Source organism: Labrus bergylta, chromosome 5, assembly GCF_963930695.1.
Source record: "Labrus bergylta chromosome 5, fLabBer1.1, whole genome shotgun sequence".
In the NCBI taxonomy this organism is placed as follows: Eukaryota; Metazoa; Chordata; class Actinopteri; order Labriformes; family Labridae; genus Labrus; species Labrus bergylta.
This window is the reverse complement of record NC_089199.1, coordinates 13,424,458-13,448,807: the sequence shown is the minus strand read 5'-3', so window position 1 is coordinate 13,448,807 and position 24,350 is coordinate 13,424,458. Positions and strand designations below refer to the sequence as shown.

The 24,350-nt window shown below is 38.7% G+C and overlaps 3 protein-coding genes across 4 annotated transcripts; 1 reads left to right on the top strand and 2 right to left on the bottom strand.

Moving 5' to 3' along the window:
- Nucleotides 1-70: 70 nt before the first annotated feature.
- On the bottom strand, nucleotides 71-4,516 carry necap2 (NECAP endocytosis associated 2). The gene is made up of 8 exons (XM_020642408.3): nucleotides 4,348-4,516; nucleotides 2,735-2,835; nucleotides 2,371-2,475; nucleotides 1,915-1,996; nucleotides 1,516-1,624; nucleotides 1,247-1,391; nucleotides 1,064-1,148; nucleotides 71-908 (listed from the first exon to the last, which is right to left on the bottom strand). The coding sequence occupies exons 1-8, from the start codon at nucleotides 4,440-4,442 to the stop codon at nucleotides 863-865; spliced, it is 768 nt and encodes a 255-aa protein (XP_020498064.1). The 5' UTR covers nucleotides 4,443-4,516; the 3' UTR covers nucleotides 71-862.
- Nucleotides 4,517-6,881: 2,365 nt separating this feature from the next.
- Nucleotides 6,882-11,587, bottom strand: LOC109990347 (SUZ RNA-binding domain-containing). The gene is made up of 4 exons (XM_020642443.3): nucleotides 11,109-11,587; nucleotides 10,207-10,256; nucleotides 9,836-10,105; nucleotides 6,882-8,899 (listed from the first exon to the last, which is right to left on the bottom strand). The coding sequence occupies exons 1-4, from the start codon at nucleotides 11,157-11,159 to the stop codon at nucleotides 8,788-8,790; spliced, it is 483 nt and encodes a 160-aa protein (XP_020498099.1). The 5' UTR covers nucleotides 11,160-11,587; the 3' UTR covers nucleotides 6,882-8,787.
- A 2,522-nt stretch (nucleotides 11,588-14,109) lies between these two features.
- On the top strand, nucleotides 14,110-22,870 carry fbxo42 (F-box protein 42). 2 transcript variants are annotated; one of them, XM_020642438.3, is made up of 11 exons: nucleotides 14,110-14,292; nucleotides 15,202-15,481; nucleotides 15,688-15,804; nucleotides 16,266-16,400; nucleotides 16,977-17,130; nucleotides 17,271-17,381; nucleotides 18,057-18,153; nucleotides 19,535-19,591; nucleotides 19,702-19,818; nucleotides 21,080-21,544; nucleotides 21,701-22,870. In XM_020642438.3, exons 2-11 carry the CDS (start codon nucleotides 15,208-15,210, stop codon nucleotides 22,148-22,150), a joined length of 1,977 nt encoding a protein of 658 aa, XP_020498094.1. In that variant the 5' UTR covers nucleotides 14,110-14,292; nucleotides 15,202-15,207; the 3' UTR covers nucleotides 22,151-22,870. The 2 variants fall into 2 exon arrangements, with proteins under 2 accessions (XP_020498094.1, XP_020498093.1); XM_020642437.3 differs by having other exon boundaries at nucleotides 14,111-14,292; nucleotides 21,080-22,870.
- The last annotated feature ends 1,480 nt before the right edge of the window (nucleotides 22,871-24,350 follow it).

The following is a 24,350-nucleotide window of genomic DNA, read 5'->3' as shown; positions in this document are numbered from 1 at the left end:
GATGGGTGAATCCCCTATTTAAAAAAAAAAGAATTAAGACTATGTTACGCATAAATAAAACAAGAGCCAGTGAAATATATTGTTTTATTTACAAGAAGAAAAACATTTATACAATTTAGATCGTTCTTTTCCAGGAAGGCACTTGATCAAATACTCAGTTTATATCAGCATCAAAGAGTCATGAAGTTTCAATTTGGTAAAAGGCACATTAAAAAAAGTAACAATACACAAGGCAGAGACAAACATAGAGTCTACACAAAAAGACACATGAACAGAAACATGTTCAAGTTGTAAAATGTTGACAAAATGACAAATAGGACTTTTTTTTCAAAACATAAAGATAAAAAAAAGTCTGGCTATATTTTAATGAAGGCGTAAGAGGTTTTAAATAAAGCTAATCAAATCTCAATCTGAATTTGAAAAATCTCCTAAAAGAATGACTAAAATACAAGGGGGGGGGGGGGGGGGGGAAACACATACTGGGCTACAGCTAAATAAAACATGGATACTTCAATAGGTAAACCTTTTATTTTCCCAAATGGTAAAAGCAATATTGAGATGAGTGTTGCTGGTGTTAAACGATAACGTGTGCATGATGTTGTAAAGACGAGGAAAAAAGTATTGGGAAAAAAAATGGTTGCATAGCAGAGTCTCGAAATACAATATGATTGTAAAAATAGGAACATTTTACTGAGTTTGTTGGTCAACCGGCTGTTGTTGTATATGAACAGTCTTTCAGAATCGGTGCAGTGAATTAGCCAGTCAAGTTTGCTAACAATTCCTCTCACTTGTTCTTTCTCACCCCAAATCGTCCTGTCCGTGGAATGTATGCAATCTGAGTGTGTGCATGCTTCCCCATAACTCAACTAAACTGCACCCATCCTGATTTCGATGCGTCATTACTGGAGCTGTGGAGGAGGAGAGGGATGATGATGACGATGATGATGATGATGATGAAGTCAGTAGGTAAAATTTGATCATGAACACTTGTGTGACAGATGGACATGATAAGGTGAAGAACTAAGAAGATGAAAACACTTCTGACAACTTCTGAATTACTTACTTGGAACCAGCAGATGTGAAATCCCCCCATAAGTCCGAGCTGGGCTGGGCTACAGGGACGGGGGACCCAAAGTCTAAAAGAGGGTCTGGATTTGGAGAAATAGGGTTTAATACATCATGAATTCTGATTCAATCATGTGAAATAAGTTTAAAAAACAATCTTATGCAATAGCAAAGTGATCACCAGGGTTAGTCTGTGCAGCTGGGACTGTTTGTTGTACAACAGGAAGTGGTAAGACCCCTCCTGCCTTTGCGCCTGGTGGAGGTGGCAGCAGACCCCCAGCCATGGGCCGTGCTTTGGCACCTCCTGCATCCCTCTTCTTGACATTCTGTAATAGACACAGTCATGTCAGTCTCATGTCAGAAACGAGATTATCTGTTATTTCTTCATCCTTTGAGTACTTTTTGTGTGTGCTTATGTGTGCTTTTGTGATGTTGGGGATGATTACTCACCCCAATGCTGATCTTGATGGTCTGTCCCTCCTTGAAGCTAAGGTCCAGCTTAGGTGCTTCGCTCTGAGTAGCTTCCAGTTTCGCCAGCTCACCTTCTTGCTTCACCCACCTTTAGAAATAGAAAGCATCAACTTAAACACATTTTATAGTTAAGTATATTCATAATGCCACACAACACTATGAGCAACATTAAAAGTTTGCTGCCTTTGCCAAGAAAATAAATAAACTCTATAAATGATTGACAAAGGTTCACCATTGTCTTCAGAGCATGAATGTGCCTCAAAATATCACATGCAAACATATTCATGCAAGTGTACCAGGCACATATAAACATCACACATTATATGCTTAAACAGAGGCAAGATGTTCAAAATGTCTTATTCAGAGAAGCAGACTTACTTAAAATGGTCTTGTAAAGCTACGTTGAAGTCAAATGAGTCTCCGCGATCAGCAAAACCCAGACCGATGAAAGCATGGCGTCCTTAATCAGACCAATTATAAAGACAAAACACATTAGGAAACCTTACACATCACCTTTAAACAATAAAACATTTATGGACCAAATGAATGCTCTATACAGCTGCTAGCAATGTGGCGTATGTATCCATTCTTTTCTTTTTTTTTTTTTTTTACTTACAGCATTCTCTCTGACATAAAGAGTGGTAAAAACAGCATTGGGTGATGATTTAATAATCTGGCTAATTATCACAGGGAAAACAGAGACTTATTCTCTTGTTAGAGGAACATGTAATACATTTAGAAAATAAGCTGGCTACAGTATAGAAGGCACCAATGCGTCTTAAGAAAAAAAAAAAGTTTAATAGCTGAAATTAGTGTCTGATGAAAGGGACTTACCATTGTCGTCTTCTATCCGGATCACAAAATATCGGCTTGAGTCTGTGACAGCTTCAACAACACTGCCTGGGTACTGTTCCACCTGGGCTTTGGCAAACAACTCTCCTGCACAGAACAAATGAACAACAAACAGTTTAAGTGTCTTTTTTAATTAAGTAAATCGTTGAAAAGGACAAAGATTGAAAAGGTTGAAAAGGTTGAAGGTTGAAAAGGTTGAAAAGGTTGAAAAGGACAAAGATAGGTGGCAAGGGGACCGACACTTCGATCACACTTTTGTGATACTGGATTTTCTTTTTTTTCGCAAACAGGGATTCATGTTAAAAGGAACTCCTGCCCTCAAATCAGTAAGTTGTTTTTGTATTACCTGTGTTTTTGTCCTCTAACTTAATGAAGGCCATTTTGCCTTTTGCAGTGATTTTCATCCTCCCACTCCAAGCAGGCTCGTCCAGCTTCCAGTCTGCAGCACTAGAAAAACAGGAAACACACATGTGATTAGGAGAGAGGGGTTTTCGTCTACTCATCATTCACTGAATAAGGTCACTGTTTTTACACTGGCAGCTGTCGCTTTCCACAGCATGAGGAAGTGAAATAAACATTTTCAGGAAGACCACAATGTGAAACTGATGTTAACATTTATCTCTTTTGTTCTCCTGCACTTTGAAGAAGAATCCTTTAAAAGGACAGCCAAAAACAACTTTAGAGATTCTACATTGTGAATCACTTTGACATATCTATCAGCTCCTCTTAATACTTAAAAAGTTGACTAGATTGTTTCGAAATGTAATTACAATATCACGCATGTGGACCCTTTAAAGTTACCACTGGGATCTTAACATTTCAGAGAATTCACCTTGAGCATTAAAATAAGAAACATAATCCCCAAAAGAGGCAGTCCCACATACGGAAAGGTAGACTCAAATTCATGCATTAAATTCCAGTATCACAAACAGCAAATTTACCTTTAGGGGGATAATGTACATTTCCATTAAGATAAACTATTGAACAGGGGAAAATGTGAGAGTTTAAGGAGCACAACTGAGGAGGTATCTTTTTTTTTTTTTAACAAGACCTACTTGTAATATGTATAGAAAACACTGAAATAAAATGTTTATGTTAAAAGAAATACATATATTAAATTCACCAAAAAAAACCAAATATGATCATAAGATAATATTACAAGAATAAAATCTTGTCTCATCCACAGAGTATCTTTGTCTGGGTTTTTTTCAATCCAAGTTTTCTGTTCTCCATAAATTCTGAGCAAAATTCAGTCAGCAGAGGTGCAATACAATGAAACTGTGCAATAAGTTAAAGCTCTAGTGAAAGCTTAATCTGGCTTTTTTTTCAACTAGCCTGCTGTTCAGTGTTTTCAAGAATCAAGAGTGAACTTCTTATGTCACTTCTCAAGACTGTATTGTAACTCATCTGATAAATACAATTTTATTCTACAAGGCCAGCACAAAACACATTGAACACGTTACATTATACATGTACATAGTATACACATTAAACACTATATTTAAAAGTAGTCAATTCATTTTAAGAATGAATCATTGAGCACTCCACTGACTCTGACCTCTCTCGTCCATTACTGGACACAAGAACTATTTTAAACTTTTCCAGGCTTGTCAGCGTTGTCAGACCTTTTTCGTGTTTTAACCACTTTCTATAGTCAACAGGTGTATTTACTGCAGGTAAATGTTAAATGTTTGTGGACAAAGTTGGTACATAATGTCCCATTTCTGTGAGCAGATAAAGTTACGATGGCGTGTTTTGCAGTGCAGCCACTCGCGTTTGACTCAGCCAACTCATGCATGAGTAAACTATCGCCAGGATATCTGCCTGAGGGCTGTAACCACCCGAAACAGAGAAAAGTAAATATCCACTTTATCAAGTGGCTGTCCGATATTGTTTGTATTTCGCAGAAAGTGAGACTTGCTCGGTTACTATCGTTTCTCCTGGCTGGTGTCATCTTACCGATATCCACGGTTAGATGCTCGCGGTGGGATCCGGTAGACATGGACCTCGGGCTTCACGCAGAGCATTGACTCATAACTGTCGTCTTCTGCCATTTTGTCAACTTTTACTGAACTATCAAAACAACTTCCGTCTTTAGACACCTCGGCTGAAGTTGAATTGAACCCGACGATGAGATTCCCAAAGAGCTGCGGTTCACAAAATGAACAGCGCCGCGTATGGTCCGGATGGTCCAAGCATCACAAACGTAGGCCTGTACTGTAAGTCCGGCACTTAACACCTCGATGACTTCAGGGACAGTTGTTGTGTGATTAAATGGGAAAGGAAATGAATTGTCGACAGCAGATTGAGTCACACATAGTTGTGTCCATACTGCTATATCATTATATCATACTGCTAAATCTGTTTTATGGTGGAAAAAAGGTGAACAGTAGATATTTTGAGACATTTTGAAACGCCCTGCCGACCCCCATAATAAAGTTTACCATGGTAAACACAGGGATCGAACAAAACCAACATGTTTTAAGATCACTTCATAGACTTTTTGACACTTTTTTCCCCCCAGTCAAATGTTCATGACCCACCGAAATTAGCTACGCGACCCACTTTTGGGTCCCGACCCACCAGTTGAGAACCACTATTATAGTAATATATCATGGTATGTACCATGATATATTACTATAGTACCTTACATATTACCATGGTACATACCATAGTAACTCCCATATTATTATGGTATACCACGTAACATACCATAGTACCTTACATAATATTATGGCATACCATAGTACCTCGCATATTACCATGGTACATACTATAATACCTTACACAATATTATGGCATACCATAGTACCTCGCATATTACCATGGTACATACCATAGTACCTTACATAATATTATGGCATACCATAGTACCTCGCATATTACCATGGTACATACCATAGTACCTAACTGCAGTACCCCAGATATTACAATTGTTCCTCAGATAGGCTATCACCATGGTACAACAAATCATTATATCACTTAGGTCCCATGGTAGCAGCTTGGTAATACCTGAGGTGCCTTAGTCCACACCGGAGTACATTGGAGGGTGCCATGGCAGCACCAGTGTAGATCACTCTGAAAAGCAATTGTGAACCACCAGGCAGAATATAGTGAAATACAAAGAAAGTACTATAGTACCTGATGGTACTAGGTGCAGTAGCAGCTTCTAGCATTGGCCTTTGTGCTGCCTTAAGTTTTATTTTTTCTTAAAATACTTTTCTTTAAATACTATTTAAGTGCCAAAATGGCTGCACTATCCTTATGTAAAATTTAGGAACAAGGCCTTGTACTTTTAGTGGAGTACTTTTAATTTGCTACCAATATTCATTTTAGTTTCACTCCTGTGAAAAATATAAATGTATTTGCCTTCTTGAAACAAATCTTTACACAAAATATCCTGCTAGACAGTATGACACAAGACACATATGTTCTCAATGTTGTTATTGAAGGAGACATGTCATCGTCATTGAGAGAAAAGCCCAAAGCGATCCACAAATGAAGAATCCACACACAGTCAGGAATATTCATTTTCAAATCTAGAAAATATATTTACAAATGCACGTTTATTTATACAAATTAGTTTATTTATACAAATTAGTTTATTTATTTGTATGTCACATTTTTATATTTGTATATTTATAAAAGTATGCATATTTATACATATCATTTATAACATCATGTATAAATCTTTTTGAGACAATTCTATCTCCATACTTTATACAGGCCTAAATCTGTAAATTCAGAAAACACGATCATTGAAAAGTGGTGATTTGTTATGTAATTTAAGTAGGCTATGGCACACCAATGTGCAATTTTTTTAAAGACACTGTCACAAAGTCAACGGTGCAATGGTTGAATGAATATAATCCAACCACCAAACTACTGTAAGTAATTAACAGATGTTGAGCACAGATGTTCATTTTCACGTCTATTTTAAACCAAACCAGAGTTGAAATGGTTTTTTTTTACAGATGTTTTCATGTAAGCTGTAATCATTATATTTCCATCATAATATATATTTGAATTCATCTAATTTTCTGATGACAAAGCACATTTTAAGGACACCAAACAAACACACCCAGTTCTCTTTTTGAAGTGTGTTTATTAAAGGGTATTCAAATGTCATTTGACTTCTTCAAGTTTCAATATAACACTGACAGCAAAACTGGACAGATTAGTGTGAATGACTGAAACAAAACTTGATAGATCTCTGAATGGCTAATTGATTACAATTATCAATTTAAAATGATTACAAATCTCTTTTATTTCAAGAGTTGAACCTGATCCCTGTGAACAGTGTATTAAGGCCAAAAATCTTGAATGCTGCAATGTACTATCTTAGAAATCCAGAAATATTGATGTTTTTTGGCAGAAATAGACAACTTACAGTTATGTCATGAAACAACAATAAAAGGTAACTTCAACTGCCGGACATTGGTTGAGTGAGGTTGGAATTAGTGATAGAAATGAAGACATTTGAGCCACAATGATTACTTGGTTGCTGTGTAGAAGAGAATTGTTTAATTTACTGTTATACATCATTTAATTCACTGAGTTCTACAATCGATAGTAAACTGATGCTGGATCTTTATTTGGACATATTTGTGATCAAACACAGTCTCATGGAGCTCCTTTGTAAGAAAATCACAATTGCATCATACATGACCGTTGATTCTTATCACCCTAAAACCTTTGCTAATCGCAGATACAAACAATGCCTCCATGACGTCATATTTATTTTATGGAGTTAAAAACCTTTTGCAAGATTAATGAGCACTAAACATTTGAAAGTGCACATATGAAACTGTGGATCATTTGTAATTTAAGGCATTCAAGTGTTAAAAGGTTCAGAAGTTGTAAAGGTTCATTTACTGTGAACATGTCTGCATGGTTACCCCATCAGTATTTTATGAGATCAATGACTTATGTTTCGCAAACGTTTACTTTCACATCTGGTGGCAGACAAACTAATGGTGTAAAATCCTTTTATTTGAAAACATCACATTCCCTAAATCCAGGCAGAAGAATTTGGCTTCCTTAAGTGGATATAGATGTGATTGTTAATCAGTTCTATCATTGTAGTACCGCCACAAATTCTCCTGACTTATTCTCTCCCCCCCACCCCCCAACAAAATGAAGTAGTTATCTTGTGGCTAAATCATCCTCCATGTTGGGAATCTGAGGTTTATTTTTGAGATACTCAATATCATATTTTTAATAGCACTATTCACAAAGCAACTGCATTGCATCCAAAATAACAGCTCAGTCTTTTTTTTTTAGCCTTATGCAGTGCAGCTGGCTCTACGAGAAGTTTCTTCTTAGCTATTCAGATCAAAAACACACAGGGACAAACTTGACTGACAACTTTAGATTTTCAATTCCTGAATAGGTTGTACTCTTTTCAATTTGATAAAATTTCATATAACACTACCAAAAGCTATGCAGGCTACATGATCTAATGTCTGGTTCACTACTGATCTTCTGACTCAAATACAGAAAAAAAAAAAAAAAATCACAAATATGAAAACGATGTAAACTTTAAAACTAAAACTAATTTGAAACAGCACAAGTATTTAGGCGATGCATATAAAATAATCCAGGGAGTAAATTCATTATTATTGCTTGAATAAACTTAGATTTTGTGACATTCTCTCCTTGCTTTCTGTATTCTTTGGCCAAAGGCTGTGTGCCCACCAGGCATTTGCTATGAGCGGAACTAGCTGGTCTGTGCCTCCACAGTATTAAAACACACTTTGAAGCACAGTGCAATTCTCCTCAAGGACTGGATCAGTTTGACCCCCTACCACTTTGCACTGAAGCGGGTGAACATACAGTAACTCTCTGCACTGTCAAGCACTTAGTTTCCACTGAACATGACAAACTGTGGCCTGCTGGACACCCAGCCCTGATCCTCGCTCTAGCCATGGAAAGGCTCACTCATCAAGTTTGCTGTGTCTGCGGAAATCCTGCAGGTTCACAAACTCTCCTTAATCTCCTAGAAGAGACAGACACCTGACGCCCCGGCACCTGGCTGGCCAATCATACTAAAAATCATAGGGCACCTCATGGTACATTAAAGTATCACAGTGTGTAGGGATGTGAGGCCAAAGCCTGTTCACATTGTGGAACAGCTGGGGTTTCAGATCTTTTGGCTGATCTCTGCCAGCCCCTTGTAAAGTTCCACAACAGGAAAAAGACTGGGTGAAAGGCAAAGACCATGTCAGTAAGCAGAGTAGAGAGAGGGTTTCGAGAAGGTCTTCAGTTCATGCTACGTCTTCATGTTTCTAATGTCTGTTCAACATTTGTGTCACTGCCACTCTTCTCTTCATACCACACACATTCCCTTCTATGTCTTCTCAGGGAGACAGTGGATTTCTCGCTTAAGGTAGCTCCTGTTTATCTGCCGAGTCGGAAGCCTGAGGTGCCATCTGGCCCGGTGGGCTGGCGGATCACATGATTGTTTGGACGAACTGGTTCAGATGGTTGTTGAGCACTCATGCGAGCTGGCCTAAGGATTATTGGAAAAATGAGAATAAATAACATTATTTTCCACTTTAACATTGTTTCTCCTCAGTTCTATTTCACCCTTTCTGACTGCCAGAGCAATAGGTAGTTCTTCTCACTGGATATCTCCATCTCACCCATGTGCACGTCAAGTATCCATATCAACAAAAACATGTGACCTCTGATGACCCCCCCCCCCGCCCCCCCCAGACAGGTTTAACTACCAGTGACATCTGAGCACTCATTCCCAATCATCTTCTTGCTAACGCAGGTCACAGCTGTAGTATCATCGAGTTGACCAAGCAGCATCAAATAACTTAAAAGTTGGCGCCAGTAGCTGGAGCTGCAGACGGTTTGCCCTCAAAAGACTGCCACAAGAGCTCCTTTTCCGAGGGGGAGCTGTGGACTCGCCTTCAGCCTTCGACATTATTGGTACGACAAATTGTAATAACACAAACAAAGTATTCAGCAAAGAAGTTTTCGCTGAATATATTGCTGTGATTACTCTGTTAAACAGATCGCATAGTGCTTTTGCTGGAGCTAACTAGTGGTGCGCTAACGAGAGTGTTTTCACTCAGTGCCAGCTAATTGTAATTAAGGTGTTGGTGAAGGGAGTGCTCTTGTTTTCCTTATACTGTAGTATGACTAGTTAACCTCGCATTCACACAGTTAGCCCTAGTGCTCTCGCTTGAGCTAACTGATTGTGTGCTAACAAGAGCTATTCGCTTGGTGTCGGCTAATACTAATTAAAGCTTTGGTGAGTAAGAGAGTGCTCTCACTCCCCCTCTCACAGTTGTTGATACGACTAATTTTGCCTCATGTTCTCACAGTTAGCCAAGTTGCTCTTGTTTTGGCAGTTATGAAGGGTGAAATAGAACAGGGTTACCCTCCTTTTAGAGGCTTTGTAAATTCAATAATCTTCCAGTCTGTTATGTCATACCTGTCCTGACTTGGATTGTCCTGAGGCGTTTCATCCGAAGAAGCACTACCCAAAATCCTTCTCCGGGCTTCTGCATACTCTGCCTCCCGTTGGGCCAAAGATTTCATCTGCTGAGAGGGACGATTTGAGGATGCGGAGTTTCCTGCAAGACCGTTGTTTGAGGGGCGTTTCAAAATTCTGATTTGTGGTGGAGGGGCTGCAGGCAAAGAGTCATCCTGGATTACAATAGCAGTTCGAACAGGTGAGCCAGCTGAACCCAAGCTGGATTTCCTGTTCCAGAATAAACAATGAGAATAATTAAATCACTGGAAATTCTTGTAAGATTTCTTACCATGAATGCAGCAGTAATGATACATTTTCTCTTTGCTTACTTTGCCTCCTGATTTATTTTCAACTTTGCCTCAAGTCTCCTCTCAATTTCCTGAGGGAAAACAAACATATTTATCACATTTGTTTTACAGTCCAATGGGTCCATTATCCATGTCATTCACTTATACAGCAAAGCATAGCATTTCAAGATAGTGACTTTGCTATAGGAATATAACCACAGTATATTTCAAGATATTGGATTTGAACTTTCACTTACTCAGAATGAGAGCGTAAAGAAATGCAACTCAACCACAAAATGTTATTTATTTTCAATTATGACATTACGCATAGCCACACGTGTGAGATATGTTACATAAATTGGATTTAAAGGGTTAGACTATTAAAGTATGTTGACAGTAGTTGCACTGCCTCTTATGCAAACAGGTCATCTTACAGTTTGCCACAAGCGGGCAACCACAACAGACTTGTTCACTCTTAAAGCTAGCTCTATTTACCTATTCTCCTGTTACTCTTTTTCAAAATGCATGAACTTGGTGTGCTGTTATTGTATTGTAAGGATTCCCCACAGTGCAGCCTGTCATTTCCGCAATGGGCGGATCTAAACAATGGGAGTTTTATAGTAAATAGCCGACTTTGAGAAAATAAGGTTGCCTCTGTGGATGTCACTCGGGCTTCCCAGGCACATGCTGAACCTGTGTGCTGATGAAAAAAAAAAAGATTTGAAGCCAGGCTCGGTGTGGTTTTACAGCGGGACACTGAGGCCAGGAAGCCCGGCTACTTCCTCTGACCAGATAACAAGCTGAAACTCATAGTTTAGACTTAGTCAAGCACCGGTAAATACCACCATGTATCAGAATCTGCTTTTAGGTTGGCTGTCTGTCAAATGTTATTCAGTTAACAACACCGTTTAGCACAATATTAGAGCAACATCAGTGTTTCTCACCCCGCTGTCTGCTGCCTCTTCCCAGCTTTCTGCAACCTCTTCATCCTCCATGTTGAATAGGACAGCTAGCTGGTAACCTCTTCGGCTACACTAACTAGCTATTTCCCCATCCACACAGAGGCTTATGGTGGTGGGGTCTTCACACGGTCCTGAAGAAATCTAAATCTCTCGTCTTAAGCAGACAAAATGTAGACTGAATGAAAAACGATGTTAAACGCTGTCCTGGCCGCGTGTTAGCTCGCTAGCTTAAAGCTACACTTATGAGGGCAATCCCCCCCCCAGGCTGCTACTTTAAATTTAGCGACACGTCCCTATCATTTTACCATTGGTCTCGTCCAAATGCCACTAACCTCAAAACACTGCACAATTATTGGGTTAGTCTAGAATGATGTAGTAGCCACAGTTTTACACTTTGGCTGTTTCTCGTTTAACTGTTTGGTTTCCTCGGGTTAAAGCAGCAAAGGAAATGACGTCACGTTGACGTGAGCGCAGGTTAGCGTCAAGTTTCAGACAACAGGAAATAATGACTGAACAGCAGACTGTATAAGGTTAATTCCTACATAACACGTCGTCTTGCCAAGTACAAGCGAGACCAATTAACTCCACTAAACCGACGGAGAAAAAAAAAACATAGAAAATTGTTTCATGTCAGTAACTGAACTGGAAACAAAAATACAACTGAGAAAGGGAAAGTGTCTGTAAAATACGGGATCAAATCCTTCTAGCCTCTGTTTACACAACAACTTTGACATAAACTGGAACGGTGTGGCATATCTGGGCTATAGGAATAAATAAATGAATAAACTAAAGCAACAACAGGCAACAACAACTTCGTGGAGTTTGCTTGGTTTCTATCATTTTTGAGTGTTGCTTCTGGCGTCCCCCAGAGGTCAGTGTTGAGCCCTGAATTGTTTATTCTTTACATCAATGACATGTTATTGTCATGTAACAAATATTACAAATATAAACAATATATTACGAAAACAAATATTACAATGCCATGTATTTTTTTATTTATTTAACTGATGTAAATATGCTTGATTTTTAACTTCTATTTTTATTTTTATTTTTAATAATTATGTTCCTGTTTCCTGTTGTCTTGAGCTGCTGTAACGCAAAAATGTCTTTATCTTTATGTTAAGTAGTCTATATGTATATTGAAAAGAGACATTGTTTGCTGAAGACACAAACATTTTCCGAACTGGAGAGAGTTTAAGCAATTACTGATGGAGAAATTGTGGTTTGACAGAAAGGATTTATCATAACAACGTTTGAAAAATACAAAATGAATGTTATTTGGTAACTTGAATAAACACACAAAAGTTTGTTAAATTAAATTTCAGGGGGACAAATTCTTAAAATTCAAACAGCGCAATAACAAGTTAAGAGGAAAATTCTAGTTAAGAATTTTTAGGGAAAGTACAACCATAAAATGTTTCTGTATTTCAGTATGTGCGAAAATATCAAACAGTTTTTATGTTGAGATAAAGCAATGTCCAAACAAGAACTAGTGTCAAAATAGTTATATAGACAACATTTTCTCGAGGTATAGGGTTGAAGAAGCCTGGCTTTGGCTTTGATAATAATATTGAAAGGGATCACTTTTTACTTTTTGTTGTTTGGATTTTCTCTCTATGTTGTCTTTTCTTTGATCCTTTTTTTTAGTGCATATTCTTTTTTTCTGTTAATAGCAATGTATTCATAATTAAATTGGTATTTGTTTATGGGTATGTTGGTAGTCTACATACAAACATATATAGATTCATAATTGTTTAAGTATTATCATCATTGTGTGTTATATGATAATCACACACGTAAATATGAGCTGTCTGGTGTTTTGACTATACGATCTATATCTAAAAATAAAATTTTAGGACAAACATAATTAGTAATAGTGGTAAAAATATGTATACAAGAAAATTCATATATTATTGTACAAATCATATAGGCCTAGCCTGAATAAACAGGAAAGCTGACCAGATGATTGCTTATTAACAAGGGGTGGGATTTCATATGTTTATTCTTCGTCACACTTCTTTTAGGACAACTGAATTGACAAAAGTATTTGAAAAATAATTTTTGCACGTTTTTTATTGTTTGTCATTAGGCCTACTGATTGTTTCTATCCTTTTGATTGTTTTTTTTTTCATTTGACTTTCTTAACATGTTTGAAATAAAAACTTTTGAATAAAATCATTTTAAAAAATGCACTAATAATAAATAGTGTGTGTGTGTGTGTTTTTATTTTATTTTTTATGACCAACATTTTTATTGTTTTTAATTTTTTTGCAACAGTACAATACCAGACAACAAATGATATATAAACCATACCCAACAAGGGTAACACTATCAATGCAAGACCAAAAAAAAACAGACCTGACAAACAAAAATTATGCAGGAACAAAGCAGGGCGAATAAAATATATGTAAATAAATAAAAATGTAAAAAATAATAATAATAACAAAATTCCAAAACCACAACATGATTATTTCAGATAAGGTTGCATGGAAGTGTTACGTTGTCCACCTTTTACAGAAAATTGTGTTTCCATAAGATTTACAGGGGGCTGTCAGCCTACATCACCAAACCAAGATGTGTCAAGCCTGTTAGGCTTAGTGAATCAGTCAAAAGAGAGAAGTGATGACTGCTGAGAAGTTAAGATCCTGTGACAACATTAATATATTTTCCCCATTTAGCATTGAATAAGTCTAATCGGTCCACCATCCTATATGTTAATTCTCCAAAGGCTGCCACTGTGTGTGTGTGTGTGTGTGTTTTGATTGTCTCAGCCTTTTTTTTTTTTTTTTTTTACACTCTGAGTAAATTATTTCTTATGGTTGCATGAGTGTTTAGAAGCCTAATCAAATTGATTTCAATATTCACTATTATATTTATTATTCATATTTATTTATAAGAGGCTGAAGGGTAACTTTCCCTCCCTACATCAACTGGGGGGGGGGGGGGGGGGGGGGGGCAGTGTTTGGTACAGAGGACCCACCCTGGTAGCAGCGACAGTCCGCGGCTGCTCCAGCGTCGCGGTGCTGCGGAGTGCGGTATTCACAGAGCGGAAGATGGCGACTGAATGGAGCCTGCAGAGAAACCTCCGGAGCTGATACCGGGAGGGGGGAGAAGGAGAGGAAATATACAAACTCAGAGCCTGTAAACACCACGTCCAAAAACAACGGTATTACAAACATCGCAAGTGTTTAATATGGTAGCTGACAACGCGTGTGTGGAAGTGTAGCCGCTGTTTAATCACTGCATGTAGCCTCGAGCTAACGCTAGCAGAGATTATCAGCAGTGGACAGATGAAGATGTCATGTAGCTAGTAATGGGATGTAGCTGGCACTGTTGTCCATGGATGATGCCGTGTCATTTAGACACATTAGAAGTCTGGGGTTTATTTATTTCTCAAGCAGCACATAATCACCCGTAATGCACCGCTAGCTAAATATCTATTGATGTTAGCTAGCGGTAGCAAGAACGCCTGTGAACACTTAGTTAGCGCTAGCCGGTACTAGCCTAAATATTCTCGAAAGTGCAAACATTACGTTTAGAAACGTGCAACTTTTAAACGCCAGATTGTCGGTGAAATATTGGTTTATAGCACAAGCCGTAAGACATAACTACAACTGTCTTATTTGTGGTGTCCCGGGTAGTTAGCTTTCGGAGTAGTTAGCATTAGCAATCCGGCATTTCATGTACTATGTGATGTCCAGAGATGTAGCTCGCAGCCTGTGAGATGTAGCCTGTGATGGTACATGGAGGGGCCGACTGCTACGTCTGAAGAAAGGACAATGCATGTTACAATTTAAAACTGGAGAGCGGTACCTGCAGCTACGATTGTATTTTGCTATCAGCTTTTGCAGTGTCATTGTTTTTGTTATTTCATGGGACAAGTTTTTGCTCTGGTTCTGTTCAAAGGCTTCACGCTTGTTTCGAGTTGCACTGATCACTCAAGGAAATATAGAGCAAGTGTAAAATGGATGAGTGTATTATAAATCATTAGCTTCATTCTAGTGAGTCAACATGCTCCTGGACATCTTAAACATCAGATCATTCTTTATTAGCGTATCTTCCCTTGTCCCAACAGACAATTATGTCCCGCTCCCCTGACAATGAAGATGGATGCTTTGTTGCCATGGATACAGAGGAGGACAGTGCAGAGCCTGCTGGGATTTCAGATGGAGTAGAGTCAAAGATGGGGTCCTGTCATCAAGAAGGCAACATGGACAGTTGTACAAATGGCGAAGGGAGAACAATGGTGGAGTTGCCAGAGGAAGTTCTTGAATATATTCTGTCCTTTCTCTCACCTTACCAGGAGCACAAGACTGCTGCTCTAGTTTGTAAGCAATGGTATCGCTTAATTAAAGGTATGGCTCAAATTTTCAATTGTCTTTTTACATCATCCAGTATAAAAACTTGATCTAAGATGGACTCATGTCAGTGTGAATGAGTGTGAAGAATGCTTTAAGTAGAGCAATGTAATGAGATTGAGGGGTACTTAAGTTATGCTAATTTAAAGGAATTGATTGAAGTTTTGTGTTCTGGTCATTTACTTGTACTCTACTGGAACTAGGTGTTGCTTATCAGTGCTACCACGGTTTCTTGAGAGCTGTTCAGGAGGGAAATATCCAGTGGGAAAGCCGAACATACCCATATCCAGGAACCCCCATCACTCAGCGCTTCTCACACAGTCAGTATATTCGGCTTCAATTATGACAAAATGAATTGCATAACATGTCTTGAGTTTAAAAAAACATGTAATGTTGTGTTATGCATTTGACATGATATTATCTGAATGCAGTTTTAGATGTAGTTAAGAATATGAGTCCAGTGTGCAGTCCATAGAATGGCTTCTGGCAATGTGCAGCTTTACATTTGGAACAGAAAAAATTACCTTTTTTAATGTTGATTTGGAAATTAATTAAAATGTAACGGATGTATTCCTTTTTGTGGGTCACAGTTTTGGAGAAATCTTTGCCTTTTTGGAAAATGGTTATTTAGATAATGACATAATCTAAATGCAACTGTACTATTAAGACCTGTGACCCAACATTTAGAGTTGTCTTTCGCTTTGAACATTATGCACTGATTTTAATACCATTCTTGATCAGTAAATCTGTTGTGGTTAATTGTTGATTTTTCCGGTTGCAGGTGCATGTTATTATGACTCAAACCAGTCCATGTATGTGTTCGGGGGTTGCACTCAGAGTAGCTGCAACGCTGCCTTCAATGATTTGTGGAGACTTGACCTCAACAGCAAGGAGTGGATCCGACCCTTAGCCTCAGGTAGGGTTCAGCGACCGGCAGTAAAGGCACACAGGAAACAGGAATCAGATCTGTCTTTGTTATATGGAGCTCTGGTATAAAAAAAAGTCACTCCACATGAGCCTTATGTAACTGTGGGAGGGTGAACTACAGTAGTGAATATTGTAGTCAGATGCTCAGCAGCAGCAGCAGCAGCTGAGTTCAAAGTATTCAAGAAGGTTATAATAAAAGACTTTTAGCACTGTTGAAAGGCCATAGTAGTGAATTGGTTTAACAAGGGGACCTGCATTATTATTATTATGCAGAATTATTCCGATCACTTCCCGGTGTATTTCAGGATGTTAGTGATCCAGTTTAATACGCTGCTCTCTTTACTGTCACCACCACCTTTAATGTGTTGTATAGTCTTACTGTGAGCAATGATTTTCTGTTCTGTTGAGCCTTTCTCACATCAGTGGGAGTCAGCTTCAAAGTGATCTATCAAAAACATTTATTTCTTTACTAAAATGTGTTTTTCTGTATGTTTAGAGAGAGTGTTGATTTATTCATTAGCGTATTAAGCTTAACCTGAGTCACATGTGCTCTTCTCTTTTACAGGCTCTTATCCATCTCCTAAAGCTGGAGCGACTCTAGTGATGCACAAAGACCTGTTAGTGCTTTTTGGGGGATGGACTCGCCCCAGCCCATATCCACTGCACCAACCAGAAAGGTTTTTCGATGAAATCCACACTTACTCACCTTCAAAAAACTGGTGAGAGGCACTAAATTACCAGAAGCCAAAGGATGTATTTCATGACATTTTGAAACGTTTGTAATTTTACCCTTTAAAATCTATTTATCCCTTTTTTTTGTAAAAAAAAAAAAAAAAAAAAATGTCTTCTGTTGTCTCAGGTGGAATTGTATCGTAACAACACATGGGCCTCCTCCTATGGCTGGTCACTCCTCCTCTGTCATTGGAAACACCATGGTGGTGTTTGGGGGATCACTCGGAGCACGTCAAATGTAAGTTCATATTACATTTATTAAAATCCACGTAATCCAACTGAGGTGCATATATTAAAGTAAAATGTATTACTTGCTCATGAAAAATACAACAAAGATTGGACATTGATGGCCTAGTGGTTAGGGTGCTGATGGACTAGTACAAGGCACCCCATGTGCAGAGGCTGTGGTCCTCCAGCCAGGCGGTGTGGGTAAGAGTCTGACCTGTGGTTTCTTCTGCATGTCACCTGATTTCCTGCTCTGTCCGCTGTTCTATCTAGACTAAGGCAGAAAAAGATTAAACTTTTTTTTTTTTAAATACAGCAAAGATATCAGGGCATTTAGTTTCAGAATAAGTTGGTGCACTTAGACAGTAAAAATGTAACTCGGGTGTCAGGTGATTAAGGTAAATACATTACTGCACATTCACTAAAATTACCCATGTCAAACAGAAGAAAATAAACTTGATGTCTTAAACATATGTGACAAGCTGGGAGAAGACCATGACACATCTCATTATACAAATCTGCAACACATTGGTTAAACAAGAGTAATAGAGTCCACAACCAACACTTCATCATCAACATGGATGTTATGACATACTTGTGTAACTTTTTAAGTTTGATCATTAAATCTTGTCGAAGGATATTTGCAGTCACATCCCAACATGTTGTCCCCTCTGATGGTTCTTAACAGGAGTAATGAAGTCTGGGTTCTGGATCTGGAGCAGTGGTCTTGGTCCAAACCATCTATATCAGGCCCATCACCACACCCACGTGGAGGCCAATCTCAAGTAAGAGAGCTTTAGTATACAAGCTGGGAAAAAACTGACTGACGCTGTTGAGTGTCAGTCCCACGGTAGAGTATTACTTATACAGCAGAGTCACTCGGGCTCATTTCAGCGGTGTGCGCTCAGAAAAGGAACAGATTTACATTTGATTTACCTGCAATTAATGGGAATTTAGAAATTAAATCATCATCATATATATCTGTGAGAAGTAACAAGTCAAGCTTTGTAAGGTCTGGCCCAAAGAAGGAAACAACTTTAATGGAGGTCAGAGGTGGGATTGATCATTTCTGATGCGTTTCAGGTAGTCGGAGAATCTAAATGCTAATGTTATCCACACAGAGTCGAGCAGATTTATGGCTCAAGTTTAAATGTTTGATCTATAATGGATTGTTAGCTACACTTAAATGTAGACATTTGTTTGAAGAGACAAATAAATCATAATCAAAATGCTGCCAATAGGAGCCAGTACGTCATTAGCGCAGATACCCTTCCTTTTTGGTTTTTTTCCTGCTCACACCAAAGCCTGCTGATATGTGATTAGTCATTACACCTTGAACTACAAATGCTCTTCTAACAGAAACATGAACACTTCCCATCAGGGCTGGTTAAAAATATCAGTTCATCAATGCATTTCAGTTATTATTTTCCAAATTCAATATCGATTCAGGGAAATCCTGAGATTGATTTCTTTCTTTGTAATGATGCCCCTCTCCACCTATGGGTGCTGTGAATTCAGGTCAGGCATAATTGTGCACTTTACATGTAGTTATTGTCCATGCCAACAGCACTCTTATGATTATTACGATTTTCCTGCAAATTAAGCTCAGGCACAAATGTGCACTTCAGATTACATTGTACTTTAATGATTTATTCTTTGTTTATTAAAGAATAATGCAACGATCAGTTTGTTCTAAACCCATACAAAAAATGCACACATAATTATTTAACAAATATCAGAAGGTACTGTGATGAGTTATCTGGGTATTCCTGTCATCTTTATATATTATTAAATCGATATTGAAGCATATTGATCAATATCAAATCGAATCGTGACCCAAAGAATTGAAATCGAATTGAATTGTGAGTTTGTGGACAACAACCAGCTCTACTTTCCATGCTGAAAATCCAGCCCCCCCCCCCCCATTACAGATTCTACCTTTTGATGTACAACCTGTAAAAAGAGATAATAAAAAAAATGTAATACTTTTTTATTACCTAGTCTGAATAAGTCTGACGATAAGAAGTCATGTCAGTAGTGTTGCATGTATTGTGACTCTTTAACAAAGCTGTCCATCTCCAGGTACTTGGCATCTTTATGAATTTCAGACAGATCAGAAATTGTTTTATCTCAAATTAAATTATGTTTTTCATGTTTTTTCTTTAGATTGTGATTGATGATCAGACTTTGCTCATCTTGGGAGGTTGTGGTGGCCCTAATGCAGTAAGTTATTTGTTGTTGTTCATTTTTCACATCTGTATGGAGGTGTGTGTAATCCAGCAAATGTTACTACAAGTGATAGTCGACTTACCCTGATGTCTTGTGCGTTAAAGCTTCTTAAAGATGCCTGGCTCCTCCACATGGAAACACCTCCGTGGAGGTGGCAGCAGCTGCAGGTGGAAAACGAGGACCATGGGGCCCCGGAGCTGTGGTGTCACCCGGCTTGTAGAGTAAGTGTTTGTCTTAGCTGTCTGTCTAATTGTGCACGTCTGTGTGTTATCGGTAAATTCGTTTTTAAGGGATGGAGATGGTTCATTTTTAATGATATTGATTCCATTATCAGACTCCTCAACGATCCGAGTCTTTATCCATACCACTATAAATACTTTCCTATTATTTGATGGAAAGACGAGACAATTACAATTACAATTATACATGTTAAATAGATCTGGTATATCCATTTAGAATTGCTTGAAAAAACAAACACATTTCTCCTCCAATCAACTATATTTATTCAGTGTCTACATTTTTCTTGACATTACATTTGAACACATCATGATGCTATTTTGTATACCTTTGCCTAGAAGTAAATTTACTGGCCCAACTACTTCAACAACAAGAAGTAATCAACAAGGCAAATTGACCCAAAAAACAATAACAGCGAAAGGGACAAGAATGCCAAAAAAAAGAAATGACATTTTAATAAATAAAGATTTTTTTTTTAAAGAATGAAACTCAATAATTACTGCTATTAGGAGTCTGATTAAGTGAAATACTAGAAAGACATTCATGAAGGTATAGGGCGCTCTTAGAGCTTATATGTTTTAAAGACTTATTAAACTAAAAAATGATAACTTTTGAAAGATAAAAATTGTTGGGAAAAACTTCAGAATTTACTACTTTACTATTTACTAAAAATACTTGGCACGTATGATCAAGTTATGAAATAAAACTCTAACTATCTGTCCTCCATTACAAAACCAAAACTGTTATAGTTGTAAAGTAGTGTTGTAAATCAAGGTTGGCATAGTTATATTTTTATCCCAAATCCAGCTTTGAAGTTCCTCCCCAAATAAACTGAATGTATTTCTGCTCAAAAGTTACAGTTACATTATGGGAAATAATCTCTAAAGGAATTTAGTTATAGTCTTGCAGTTAGTTGCCCTGCAAGATCCCAAGTCTTTGCAAAATCTTTTTCTGTGAGTTGCTGACATGTCTTTAGATGTGAGAGGTGTCGACAGAGTACTTTCTACTGAAGACGGTCAAAGGTGCTGCACTTTGCTGTCATTTGAATCACACTGCTGAATGTGCTCATTGGCTGGAAATAAAATAAAAAATAAAAAAACAAATCTTAAATTGATATGTTTGTGCACCAGTTATTTGATTTAAATGACGTGACAGGATTCCAGATATAACATTATGTCATTGGATCCTCATCACTTTTCATTAATTATGTGTCTTTTTCCCCTCATCTTGTTATTTTACCTCAAGGTGGGCCACTGTGTGGTGGTTTTCTCACAGGCTCCATCTGGTCGCGCACCTCTCAGCCCAAGTCTTAACTCGAGGCCCTCCCCCATAAGTGCCACACCTGCCCCTCTGGGCCCTGAACCGCCTTCCTTGCGCTCTCATTCTCCAGTTCGGAGTGGAGCTGCTGGTGTTGTCTTGGGAGCCGTTGAAGAGGCTCCGTGCGTAAATGGTCGGTGGGGCACGTTGAGACCTCGACCCTCAGCCAGAGGAAATGCAAGAGATGGAAGTCCATCTTCATCACAACAGCAGTCTCCTCTACAAGGCCCAGACAGCCCTCCTCTTCCTCCACTTCCTCCATTATTAAACGGCTCCTCCCCTTCACCAAGGACCAGTCCGGCCCAGGCTGCGTCTCCTCCCTCCCGCCCTCAACCGCCTGCCTCCACAGACTATGGCTGGGAGTCCCCTCCTACTGCTGCTCACCAACCAGAGGTACCCAGCACTAACGGCCTGCACACTCCTCCTTCAGGCTCTCCTTGCACTCCTCCAGGAGCGGTATCCCCTGCTGCCTTACGACGAGGTCTGGAGGCAGTAAAAAACAAATCATCATTATCATTACCATCTTCATCTTCATCATCTTCCTTTCAGACACAGGGGGCTTCCCCTGGAGGAGGAAGCAGCAGTGGTGGTGGAGGAGGAGGAGCAGGACCTCCTGGAACCCCTCCTTCATCATCCTCCAGTCCTCCGCAGGCTGCAGGAGCTGATGGACATGCTATCCCACCTATTGCAAGGCGTCTCGGCCATCACCCGCCTCAGAGCCTAAACGTTGGGAAACCTCTGTACCAGTCCCTTAACTGCAAACCCATGCAGATGTATGTGCTGGATGTGTCCCGGGCCAAATCCGCAAGGGTGGTGTCTTGGAGAGTTTATGGAAACGGGACTCCTGCTGCAGTCACAGGGCCACCAGAGACCAGCCTTCACACTGTGGTACAGGGCCGCGGAGAGCTCATCATTTTTGGGGGACTCATGGACAAAAAACAGAATGTGAAGTATTACCCTAAAACCAACGCCTTGTACTTTGTACGCGCCAAAAGGTAATGCAGCTCCAGGCAGAATGGGGGAGACTGATGCTCCACCCTGTGACCACACAAGGGATTTGACACACAAGGCCTTTTTCCTATACAGAGGATTATGGGAAAAGAACATAATCATTGTTAGATGTTCCACTTCAGAAATTCACTATTCTCTCTTCAGCCTACTGCAAGCTTTCGAAAATAAAACACTTTAACTACACTTTGATAAAAATGTTTGATTGAATGAGAATCCTGACTGTGTATGTGTGTGTTTTTGTGTGTGTTTTCGTGAGTGCAGTGGTTAAAAAGAACAGGACAATTCTTTATTGTTCTGCAAAAGGTGATCGACCAAATAAGAACATTTCTGTTTTTGTGTCACCCTCCTCTGAACTTTTGAGAGAGGAAACCATGAAGAACAGGGCCTAGAAACAGGAGCAGTTGAAGACTACCTTGCTTTTTGTATCACTCTTTAAGCCTGCAATGTTTACATTGACGACAGTGTGAGCGTGTGTGTGAGTGTATGTTATGTGTGCACGGTGGTGGTTAAAAGTTGTTGACTTATGTAGGTCAGGGGCCATGGTGGGTGAGGGATGTGGCACTGTACTATAAACATGGTTTGAACAATAAAGGCCTCCATGTCCCCTCTGTCATCCTTGTATGTATGTGTGTGTTTGTTTCACACACTAACTGGGGCTTTTGATCATATCATTCGATCTTCTCCACCAGATAAAGTTATTCAAATTCATGTTTTTTTCACATTTCTTTTTTCACAAATCAACCTAACGACCATGTCTGTAGTCTGTCTGAGAGAGCTGGAGTACCCGGAGGTAACCCAAGCATGCAGGGGGAGAACATGCAAACTCCACACAGAAAGGCCCCGTCTGACAGGTTTCAGGATTCAAACCAGGAACCTTTCTGAAGAAATAGTGCTAACTACTGCACCACTGTGCAAACCCCCTTAAAGATTTAACAAAGACAACTAATTTGACTGTTTTCTTGTCAAAATAACATATTGCATAGTTTAATCTAAAATAGAGCGATCACATCATCTATTATCCATCTTGGGAAATATTCAAAATGATTAATTGAATACAATTTTTTTGCAACAAGGCAAACAAAACCAACAACTTCATTTTCAAACCCAGAGAAGTGAGAGCCCACGATCCTGTAATGATCAAAAACTGCGATTAAGCAGATCTATTCATAGAATTATCTTGGCATATTTATGATGTTCCTAACTTTAATGTCAGGCTGGCTCAGTAATAATAATCTACATAAAAACCTACATAATATTATACAGGCTGCACAGTGGTGGGTTTTCTCTGTTTTTGGCCCAAGGTAAATTTCCCCCTGGTGACATTTAAGTGTATCTGATTACATTTTTCCATTCAGAACTCAATTTTCTCATTATTCTGACAATACATTAATACTATAAATTACTTTTTGGAAGTCATTAATTATCTTTCCCGTATCCATTATCCATCCTACATGAGTCCAATAAGAATTCATTATTAGTAACTAAACTTGTAAAGGTATTTAGCTTGTCATGACCTGACAAATTACAAGAGGAAAAATCAATCAATAGTCTAAATACCAACATTAGTTTTTCATGTTAATGGTAATTTCTCAAATTCATTGTTATTAATATAAAATAGTTAAAAAGTGGTTACATTTAAGGATTTGGTGCCTTATGTATTACAAGTTTGATCATTTTACAAAGTTTCCCCTTCCATAAGAATTCTGTTAAGACTCATTGACAGCTCAGTGGCAACAACTTGACATCATCTTCATTTGCTGAGGAACAAAATCTGTGGTTGGATGGACTTTGGTGTCTCCAAGAAAAAGAATCAAATTTTTCATCTAGATGCACCGAGAGAGTTAGATAAGAGGAAGTTGTGCAGGAGCGCCCTCGTGTGGATTCTCGGCGTACTAAATAAGAAACTGCGTCAGAGACACATAAATCCTCTCACTTTTAAGAAGCATCATTTTCAGAATATAATAACAGATTTTTCTTTTTTGCATTTCTTGATTTTAAACGGATCCACCACATACTACAGAGTCTTTAAAACAATCGTTCCTGTGAGGAAAACATATATGACATGGTGCAAAAATAAAACAGGGGCTATGTTTGTTTGTTTTGCTTCTGAGATTATCCTTACTACAGTACGATGGACGGATTGGCCCTGTTTCACTCCCTGACTCAGTCCGTTTTGATCCTTAACCCT

What these genes read in the sequence shown, in the direction of transcription:
- necap2 (XM_020642408.3), bottom strand. Translation starts at nt 4,442, where the DNA reads ATGGCAGAAGACGACAGTTATGAGTCAATGCTCTGCGTGAAGCCCGAG. An exon ending in GTTAGAGGACAAAAACACAG is followed by an intron (nt 2,476 to 2,734) that starts GTAATACAAAAA and finishes TGTTCTGTGCAG; the next exon opens with GAGAGTTGTTTGCCAAAGCC. An exon ending in TTCACATCTGCTGGTTCCAA is followed by an intron (nt 909 to 1,063) that starts GTAAGTAATTCA and finishes CCTCCTCCACAG; the next exon opens with CTCCAGTAATGACGCATCGA.
- LOC109990347 (XM_020642443.3), bottom strand. Translation starts at nt 11,159, where the DNA reads ATGGAGGATGAAGAGGTTGCAGAAAGCTGGGAAGAGGCAGCAGACAGC. An exon ending in AAGAGGCAGCAGACAGCGGG is followed by an intron (nt 10,257 to 11,108) that starts GTGAGAAACACT and finishes GTTTTCCCTCAG; the next exon opens with GAAATTGAGAGGAGACTTGA. An exon ending in AAAATAAATCAGGAGGCAAA is followed by an intron (nt 10,106 to 10,206) that starts GTAAGCAAAGAG and finishes ATTCTGGAACAG; the next exon opens with GAAATCCAGCTTGGGTTCAG.
- fbxo42 (XM_020642437.3), top strand. Translation starts at nt 15,208, where the DNA reads ATGTCCCGCTCCCCTGACAATGAAGATGGATGCTTTGTTGCCATGGAT. An exon ending in ATGGTATCGCTTAATTAAAG is followed by an intron (nt 15,482 to 15,687) that starts GTATGGCTCAAA and finishes TACTGGAACTAG; the next exon opens with GTGTTGCTTATCAGTGCTAC. An exon ending in TCACTCGGAGCACGTCAAAT is followed by an intron (nt 17,382 to 18,056) that starts GTAAGTTCATAT and finishes GGTTCTTAACAG; the next exon opens with GAGTAATGAAGTCTGGGTTC.